Here is a 10,810-nt window from a genome sequence, read left to right on the forward strand (position 1 = left end):
TGCTGCCCCCTAGATCAACCTTGTATCAGCGGCTGTGCTGCCCCCTAGATCAACCTTGTATCAGCGGCTGTGCTGCCCCCTAGATCAACCTTGTATCAGACTATCAGCGGCTGTGCTGCCCCCTAGATCAACGTTGTATCAGACTATCAGCGGCTGTGCTGCCCCCTAGCTCGAGACCGTGTTAAATGCCAGCGGCAACTCTGCCCCTCGAAGCATATGTAGTTTGCTCTCATAACGGTTTGCACTACACACATAGCACACTTAAACATGAACTACTCCTACTATATCGACGCGTTGTGAAGGGCGGCGTGACGTGTGAATCTGTAGTTTCTATTATCTACGATGTTGCGAAGTAACACTCGTGAAATACGTGCGCTAGCAGATACTCGTGACGTACTAGAAATCAACAGTAGGGTAGACTCTGCTCGCTCTGTTCATCACCACACGTGCAAGCCATCCATTCCTTCCAGCTTTCCCGCTCACCGTCAGAAAATACACCGAATGCACTCGATGTGCAATGGACTTACCTATGTGATCTGGCAATATTCACCAGTCAATTATGTAACCATGTACTGTTCTACAAATGTAAAAATGAAGCTTGCCAATACGCTTTAACTCTTTCCACAGTCGCTGACATTCTGTAAACGGAAATCCGGCAATCCTCTTAGAGCGAGAGACACCTTTTATATGGTGAGAAAATGACTAGCTAGCGCAGTGAGGCGAATGTCAACGAGGGGAGGAGTATAGACAATTATGGCTCTGTCTAGATGCACTTAATTGCGGAAGGGATGGTTGAGGGACACTGTCTGCAAAAGATCCGGGGTTGGGGATGCTGACCGCAAAAGGCCAGGAGTTGATAGGCACTGGCTGCATGAGGTCAATACTTGCAATGGAAATTTGCCAGCGAATCGCAAACAACAAACACTACATGGCCGATTTAAGGTTCTTTCGTGGCAGCGCATGCTATACAATTTACGATCATTAGCAGTATAGCTTCGACCACGGAGTAAGTCCGCCAGCGTTGATTGATGGCAGTCGATTGAATTCACGACCGCGTGGGCGAAATCACGTGATTAATTCACTCTGTGTGGCATCAAGCTCGGAACGCGATGGATCAGAGACCATGATGCCCACGCGTTGCCTGGCATTATTGAAGGGGCTTCGCCATCACGCCTGCTGTCCGTGTGATGATTCTTCTAGAGCATTACAAATGCACCTAATGTAGGATTTTCTATGATGTGTTCGCTCTTTCATATTTGGATATAAGCTACGGAGAAACGGAACTTCCGTTGCGGACTGAAATGCATACGAATATGAGACATTATATAGGAGGACTCTTATGCCCTCTTGATACGAAGTCATACGTCAGTGTTATTTCATACAATTTCATACACGGAATTACGAAAAAAAATATATTTTCTTTAAAGAGCTCGGGGGAAATGGATCTGTGCCAGGTTGATCAGTATTTTTAACGAAACAGGATGAAGCCCAAAGAATTATACTAGACTCCAAAATGCGTAATAAATTGTTACGTAATGTTATGTTAATATATTTAAAAAATTGTATTTGAAGATGCAATGACGCCCAAAAGTCACGAAATGTTATGGGTTTTGCCTTTAAATAAATTATGGTTCCTTAGATCAATCAATTGTAGAGGAATTCGATTACACTAGGCACCCTTCCATATACAGCTGTTTGATTATCACAGCTCTTCTCGGTCCCCTCCCTCCGCCGGCAGCGCATTACTCGAGGTATTATTACAGCAGACACGAGAGACCACGGATCAATGCCAGCAAATGTTCAGACGTGCCTACATTTGACACGCCTATTCAGATAGTGACGCGCACGGCAGTCGCAACGTGCAAATATTTATACGTATCTGGCGATATTATCGAATCAACAGCACTGCCTCGGTTTATAATGCGAATTAGAATGTTTGCTCCCCCAACAGTTTGTGACCGGCGTTCCGTATTACGTAGGTCGAGTATCGAGAAGCGCCAAGACTACGATTTCACATAGATATGAAAACCTATGAGAAAAAGCCTAAAAAAGACGACGGTACGATAAATGATGTGCCACGAGTTTTACCAACCTTTTTATTTGGGTGATCAATATACGTGCGTAATTAATCTAAAAATGAATATCCATTCATATGGAAAGAACTAATATTAAATCTTGATCTAACTAGGAAAATTCATATAGTCAAAGTATTATGTTAACTCACTTTCGTTTGTCTAATCTCAGCTAATACCACCAGTTAAAACATATAGATATGAGCTACGACTTTATATTGAACCATATAAACGTGCTATTGAAAAATGTTGTTATCGACATTGTGGCAAAACACCGATATCTGACTGAAATTGTTCGAATATATCTGAAAATATCTGCTTGTGATAACGAAAAATGTTGATTAAAATGACACTCAATGGCGTCATAGTCTGTTACTGGGGCACACATATCGGTCTGCTTATGTTTCTTGCTCGAATTTCTATACTCAAGCGAACAAGTTGTATGAAAGGAAAAATCGCAGTCGAATTGATGGTAGCTCCCACTACCACTTTAGTAGGTAATAACATGTTACATGACATCGCGTGCAATGACGAATGCACACTCGCAAAACGGGTATCTATGTTGCCATCTTTCCTGTTCATAAATTACAAAGCCGTTCACTTAGTTTAAAAAAACACGGACAATACCGTTGGGCCTACTAGCACCATAGGATTTAAGTCAACGAGAAATACAGTTGAAGAACAAAATTAGCATGAGATCTATATTATATTTTTTTTATTATTATTAAACCTCTATTGCGTGTAAGTCAAATGCAAATACATGTAGGTGCCTACTGAAGACAGCCTTTTTCATGAAGAAAAAATCTGATAAATGCACTGGTGCTTAGCGGTTAAAATCATAAAATTTCCGAGTAACAAAAGAAAAGGTACAAAACAGAGTTATACAAGACAAAGCAAAAATATAATACAAAGACGGCAGTATCTTATATATTTGGTATGCATAAACAAGGATTCCCAATTTTTAATCAATTAAGTTGTCTACGAGAATGTAAAAAACAAGATTTTGCCCACAACTGAACCTTAGAATGCGGCCCAATACACTTGAACAAAATTGACATAACGATCTAAACAATGACGGGAATAAACGGCTAAGTGTAATACTTATAAATACTTACCTCGGTAGCCTTAAGAATATGCGTGTTTTCATCTAGCTCCAAACCTACAGGCGTAGGGGCGATCATTTTCGGTAACGGATTTTGTTCGAATGTAGTAATCAACTGCAACAGACATAATTAGGGTTAAGAATAGGGGAAATATAAGTTGAATCATTGCAGTGATCAGATGATAAACCAAACATCCGAGATTTACTAATGTAGTTACACTTTGTATAACAGTGCACAGGCGAAAAAATACGAGTTTATATGGGGCAAATTTTATACATCAAAGGTATGGAAGCTGATACGCATGCTCGAAGATCATGTGTTATTCCATTCCCCGATAAGGCAGCTTGCTCTGCTGCTTAAAGCATGATTTACCTATCTCAGAATTTTATTGCGCTAGAACAATGGGAGGCTCTCCGTATTACTGAGCGCTCACTTACTGGCCTGTCCTGTGAGGCTGCTCGTACATCGGTTTTACGCTGATAAGCACGTATCTCTATTTCGGCAGCAGGAGACTTCAGCGTCTAGTTCAGTTGATTGTGTGCAGCGCGCATCGTATTCCTAACGTTTGCTATTGTCGCGTTGTATGTTTTCCGCGAGATTTGTTGGTTTTGGGAATAATTTCGTTCCCGAATATACGCGCCGTCTCAGACTGATACCGCAGGTCGTTGCCGTAGATTTTGCTGTTCGGAGTTCGCTCAGATAACGTTGCCGACATCCCCACATCGACCGCCGGCCGACTTAACGATACGGACTATGAGCCCGACCTCTGTATTCGTACATCACCGTCTTCGTGAAACTTCAATCTCGACATAAGCAAAGACACAACGCATCCATGGTCAGAGCTACACAGTCACAGTACATAAAAGGCTTTTCGGCATTCTCACGTGTGCAGATCGTGGGCATAGATGCGTGGTATAGTGGGCGTGAGCTGAATCACTTGAGGCAAGCGTACGCAATACATTCGGAAGTCACAGGGTGAATTTTTTTAATGCACAGGTGGCAGTGAGGAAGACGTGCGTCGTTGAGCAAGAATCGCATAGGATCGTATAGTATGTATATCGATGGGGAAGAGCTAGAGTGCGATTACCCGTGTCTTCGAGTGTGAACTGTACAGCGACTACAGACTTGCGCCACCGGAAGAGACTGCAGCGTCGCTAAACGCTGACTTCTATAAGCGGAGATTACCTGACTGAAACGTAGTTGACACACACATCGATGACGGTTTTCGTTGCTACATAATGTATTCTTATATTATATGTGTTAATATGGTGTCGGATACGAAATTTACTGCTGTACTCGTTCGTGATAACTCGCGTGTGCTGTTGGTTCAGATTTACGAACAAAGCTAACAACCGTGACACAGGGAGGTCATCACAGGTCTATTTCGCGGACACAAATGGCGACGAGAAATGCTGATATTGCGGCAGAATAAACTCTGTACGTTATTTATATATAATTATATGAAGCCATCCATAAATGAAATTCAGGTCGATGATTCGAATTTTATGGAAAAACTGACGGAGCCTAATTGCTGTCTTCTCTCCTATTAACAATATTCCCGGTTTTTTAATTGCACATAAACCTCCACATGTTGGTAGATCCGTCTGTGCGGTAGGACTAACAAATATTGTAATAATAGCTTGCATATTGCGATATTAGCTTCAAACGAACCCTGATATTTGGTTAGCGGTGAGACAATTGCACGGGCGCGCACAACGTGGCTATTTTTGTTGCACGCAGTATTACGATTGAGTGTTAAATGCACCGCACTATATAACTGTCACGGCAGTGACTCGATCGGGGGTGGCTTTTTATCACTGCAACACTTTCGCGCGAAGTTACTCATCAAGTTACTCATCTACGGTATATGGTGACCACTAAATTATAGCCGGCGCAATATTTTTCCAATAATCTTTGGATACTCACCGAACTCCCTGAGCACGTATAGATTGAATTCGATTTGTTGATTTTAAATCTTCTAAAGTACACAAGTACTGGGCACCTAACAATTCACAGTCACGTTTAGCCGAATGAGGTCATTCACTAATGCTGTACGTAAAGCCAAACGAATCGATGGCTGATTTTTTACAATAGCCGTTTGCAGACAGGTGTGACTATAGTATAAAGCCCTCTCGTCACGCTTATATAGGGTCTATATAGCGTATATAGGGTTATATAGGGTTATATAAGGTATGTCCCCCAGGGTACTGCCGGAACGTACCCTGGGTACGGTCCGGTATACCGGAACGTACCCTGGTAACTATCTGATATGGTTAGGGTTAGGGTTAGGGTTAAGGTTAGGGTTAGGGTTAGGGAGTAGGAGTAGGCGACTCCCTAGACTCGTTAGTGGAGTAGGCGATGTACGGTCCGGCATATTAGATAGTACCGGGGTACGTTCCGGTATACCGGACCGTACCCAGGGTACGTTCCGCCAGTACCCTGGGGGACATAGACCCTCTCAGCTGCTGTCACAGTGTCGGTACAATCTTAATTATAATAACATTAATGTAATATATGTTTCCTAGCGAATTTGAATTGTTAATGTTTTGTGATAATTAATGCAGATGACCTGCTGGTGAGCTGCTGCTGTTGTTGTTGTTTGAGGAATTATGTGTTCAATATCGGATCAGTTCAATATCGTTTTTGCACAAGTGTGCATAAACATATATTAACTTTACTACGAGGCACGGATTTGGAATTTTTTCCAGAATCTTCTCCCAGTAAAAGGGTAGGGATAAATTCATTGTGGACCAATAGAGATATATTTGTGGATCACACGAATGATAAAAAGGAAACAGCACAAAATAAGAGAGAAGTCGATCCGGATGTCTCACGTTTTGAATTTCTCCTCAAAGCCTGTATGACGTCAACAACTTGCGCAGCGACATCAAGACATCTCTACTGAGCGAATTGGCGCTAATAATACCACATTCCGTATTCCGGTTCCGGTTCTCTATTCTGACACACAGACACGTACACACTCACTCACTCACTCTGTCACTCACTCAACTCACTCACACACGCACGCACGCACGCACACACGCACGCACGCACACACGCGCGCGCACACACACACACACACGCACGCACGCGTGCGCGCGCAAGCACAAGCACGTACGCACACACAAGCAAGGAATACGCAATAACCCACCAACTTCGCCCAGCGTTTTGTTAAATATGTATAATCGAATATGCTATAATATTCTAATGTCAAGAACAGCGCGCGCGAAAACGTCAGAGCTACGGATTTAATTCCTGGCTCGCGGATATAAATACAGACTAAATTATACAGTTAAGGCATTTTAACACCTTTACACATCTGTCAGCAACTTTTGATCTGCAACGACGGAAAATCTCATTATATCCACGACATCCCCCGCCGCAAACGTTCCGGCCCGTTTGCTACAGTGTTTTCATATTTTCTGTCTGCGTACACAGGACGTCAATACACTTGAGGCAACCTCACGCCAATGTGAATCAATTACAGCCAATATAATGCATTCACATCAGAAACTCCTCAATAAATGCGATGCCACAAATTTAGCTAGATACCGTAGGACCCATTGCGCATCGTTACCGAGTCTGTATAATTCGGAGAGGAATTGCAAGCATTTCGGAAAATGTTTGAACTCTTGCTTTCAACACAGTGAGTTATTACGAGTGACTTCGTGCAACGTTCCAACTTCTTTTGACATTCAACTGCCACATTGCACCCCAGTTAGAGCACCGTATAAGTCTGCTTGCGCGGAAATGGACATTAGGCAATGCAAATGACAACACCATTACACGGCTCTTCGTTTTCTGAAATAAAATAAATACCAAAGTACATCTCCCCTAAGTAACGCATCGTAGTTCTGGCGCAATTTGATGGTAGCTCCCACATCCACAATTTACTTGCACATTTAATCCATCTGACGTGAGTGATTTAAACGAAGGCGGAAGTAAGTAATGGAGGAAGTAATATGCAAATATTAGAAATGCGTAATAGTATACGCTACTAGCCAGCCAATCTAGTAGGTAAAGGCATATTATATATCAAGACCCTTCATTTTCCGAAATAAAACAAAATACCAAAGCACATCTCCCCTAGGTAATGCAACGTAATCCTGACGCAATTTGCAGCAAGGCGAAGAAACGCTCTAAGTGACCTGGTGAAGAACGACGCGCTAATTTGAGAGCCTTTTATAAATGGAGAGAAAATCAAATCTCCGCTACTCATCTGTCGGCACAAGCTGGGTACGCCGTCAGAGAACTTAGCACGCAGGACTCTTTTTATCCTTCGTACGTCGTTTATAAATGCGCTGAGTGCACATTTGTATACGGCCGTGATTTATGTGACACGTATGTATCGCAAGCTTCGCTAACCAACAGTAATCCATTGTGATGATAATATAAAATTAATCATGGGATACAGCCTCACAACCGACTACAGTCACTATGAATGCACGCCACTATGTCCATAGCTGACCACCATTTATGACGCATCAGAAATTAGCAGGAGACCAAAAATCAATATATTCTAGTACTGAACTGCTTCTCCGTCCATTTGATGGTCATAATACCAGATAAAACACAATATTTTTTTTTTATGTGCACGCACACATAGGCAATGCTAAAATTGTGTAGAAAAAAAGCGTTATATAGAACTACTTAATTACATATATGATTACATAAATGATAGCAATGTACGCATAATTACTAAAATAATTGTAAGAATATTCCCGATATGGACCACCCTTGGTGTTTGATTAGGCTGTCTATATACCATATGCCTTTCGAACAGGCTACTATATGCCATATGCTACTATAGTACGCAATATGTAGTCGAGTGTGACTTCAAAAAAAAAAGAAGTTAAAGCGTTACACTTCTAAATGAGTTGCCATTAGAGCAAGCCCTGCCGAGCAACAAATATCGATTGATAAAATTGCCAGACGGATGGCGGGTACGCCAAATGACGCACCGTCATCACGTGCTAATACGGGAACTTAATTGCACTGTTCAGAGGCCACCCGGCGAACTGCGGGTAAACTCATGGAAATATATGCGCGTGGTCATGTAATATTAACACCCTATGCTGAGGCGCTTGCATAATAAATGATATGCGTGCTGCGACCGCACCTACGCTACATGACACGGTGTCGACTGTCACAGAGTAGCACATGTGTACACGTGCTCGCTCTCTTGTACGATTTCTTTCTTTTTATTTCTCGTTCTCTCTCTCTCACTCTCTTTCTATCTTTCCTCTCTGTCTCTTTCTCTCTGTCTCTCTCTCTCTCTCTCTCTCTCTCTCTTTCTCTCTCGCGTCTCTCGTCTCTTCTCTCTGGTCCGTGACTTTCTTCTCCTCTTGGCTTCTCTCTCTCTGCTCTCTTCTCTCTTCTTCTCTCTCTCTGCTCGGTTTCCTCGTCTCTTCTCCTCTGCTCTCTTCTCTCCACCACGTTCTCATCTCCTCTCTCTCTCTCTCTCTCTCTCGTTAGCTCTCCTCTCTCCCTCCCTCTCTCTCCCATTCAATCACTCTTTCGTGGCTTCTGTCACGACCGCTCTTGATCTCGCTGCCGTCAGCACGGTGACCCACTACGACACCAACACGCGTGATGGCTGAAAATCGACATGTTGCTCGAGTCCTGTGACTAGCAAACGGAGCAACTCAACGTTGAATACCCCGCTTTTAATGTTGAATGAGGTTAGCGCGTGTGTGCCACGTTGTCACACGACCGGCTTTTTTTCACACAACGCGAAGCATTGTCGTTTGTATAGTAAGTATTGTCGATATGCCTACTACAAGATTTATTAGAGATAAGTAATTTGGGACGCACAGCAAAGCAATCGTTGGTTTCAGAGAGAGAGAGAAAGATAAAGAGAGAGAGATAGAGAGAGAGAGAGAGAGAGAGAAAGAGAGAAAGAAGAGAGAGAGAGAGAGAGAGACGCTGTATTACCTCTAAGCGGTGCTTGGAGCGCTTGCGTATACACTCAATTCTACAGGTCCACATCCGAGTATGCGATGCAACATAATCCCTTCTCGTATAATTAATGTTAACTATAGATTATAGTAATTACAGCTCCGTCAAAGTACTAAAATTTGCAGCCAGCTTCTTTAGCGAAAGATAGAAACGTTTACCAATGTATACTTACAACGTACAACTGAGATAAAACAACACGAGAATGTCTTCAAGAAAAGCTCATCCTTTAAATGTCCGTTCACAATTATCAACATTATAACAAGGCTAGAGACCGTACAATTTCGCCTACAAAGGTACATAAAGATTTTGCAGAAACTAAGAATTGACATTTTCATTTATAAAATCATGCAAGTCGTTGACCACCTACACAAGGATATGGTTTGCATGCTTCAGAAAATGTTGATAATTGATAGTTGATAGCTGCCGCAGCGATCCGCGGGCTATAGTACTAGAGCTACCTCTAAGATAACATATGGAACTGCATCGATGCATATCCGACCCTGAACCTGCCTGCACTCTCACAAAACACAATCAATGAACCATGGCATTGAGATCACGCAAGGCATTGCTTTTCAAAGCGCTATAGAAGATAACACGATACCAGGATACCATCGGTGAAACATATGAGCGTTAGTGCTGCTCATTACCTGTCAATTTCCTGCTCCGCTGATGATTTGATGGTTTCACTCCCACCAGGTGCACGAATCCGCCGATTACTATCTACGTTTATTTAGTACTAACCACAATTCATTTCGCTCTCGCTGACATTCAGCCTACAGGCGCCACTACACACTAAACGGGACTACAACGTAACGGCGTCTCTATCTGCGTCTAATTGGTCTTCACTACAACGCGCTCTGTGCGTTGCTCACTGACCGTTAGCATGCTAGGATCTGCCGGGATTCTGCGAGCGCGTTTGGTTGCTCAATGAGCCCACTAGAGGGCAGCAGGATGAAGCGATATTCAAGTCTAGGAAAAATACGCGGTGTTTGCAATGTCCCGCTGACTGCTACCCATGTGAATATTGCTCAGTCTCAGCTATTGCCATAATCCCGTGATTGAAGTTCAGATCCGTGTAAAATACAGGCGCTTTGTAGGTAACTTACTGGTCAGATGACATGATGAGGCACGGCGACATGCATTAGCAGAGCGGCGAGATGATAGGAATTCGGAAATCCTAATTTCCACTAAAATATGTAGTAGGCCTAGAGCTATAAATGTGATCAAAGTTACGAGATTTCATTCTTTGTTACAGTCCCTCGGACTATGAAGAATATCTTGATAACGTCATGACACCAGCGGATTTAGGGGAGGGGCGACCCGGCTCCGCCCCACTATTGAGCAAAAAAATGAGAGAGAAGAAGGACGAAGAGACAGAGAAAGAGCGAATAAGAGAGGGAGAGAGACTAAGAGAGAGAAAAAAGAAAGATAGAAAATGGGAGAGGGAGACAGAGGAAAAGAGAGATAGAAAGAGGGGGGAGAGCGAGAAAGAAAGAGAGAAAGAAAGAAAGATAGAAAATGGGAGAGGGAGACAGAGGAAAAGAGAGATAGAAAGAGGGGGGAGAGCGAGAAAGAAAGAGAGAAAGAAAGAAAGATAGAAAATGGGAGAGGGAGACAGAGGAAAAGAGAGATAGAAAGAGGGGGGAGAGCGAGAAAGAAAGAGAGAAAGAAAGAAAG

General features: G+C 42.9%; 1 protein-coding gene across 1 annotated transcript in view; it reads right to left on the reverse strand.

The window, feature by feature from the left end:
• The window catches only part of LOC106814772 (putative sodium-coupled neutral amino acid transporter 11), a 52,327-nt gene extending 42,330 nt beyond the window's left edge, over nucleotides 1–9,997 (reverse strand). Inside the window, exons 1-2 of the mRNA XM_014819126.1 lie at nucleotides 9,781–9,997; nucleotides 3,188–3,289 (exon numbers count right to left, since the gene is read on the reverse strand). Coding sequence (XP_014674612.1) covers nucleotides 3,188–3,253 — 66 coding nt within the window. The 5' untranslated portion in view covers nucleotides 3,254–3,289; nucleotides 9,781–9,997. The remainder of the gene's footprint in view (nucleotides 1–3,187; nucleotides 3,290–9,780) is intronic.
• Between the last annotated feature and the right edge of the window lie 813 nt (nucleotides 9,998–10,810).

The sequence above is a fragment of the Priapulus caudatus genome, unplaced genomic scaffold (assembly GCF_000485595.1).
Source record: "Priapulus caudatus unplaced genomic scaffold, Priapulus_caudatus-5.0.1 Scaffold27, whole genome shotgun sequence".
In the NCBI taxonomy this organism is placed as follows: Eukaryota; Metazoa; Priapulida; class Priapulimorpha; order Priapulimorphida; family Priapulidae; genus Priapulus; species Priapulus caudatus.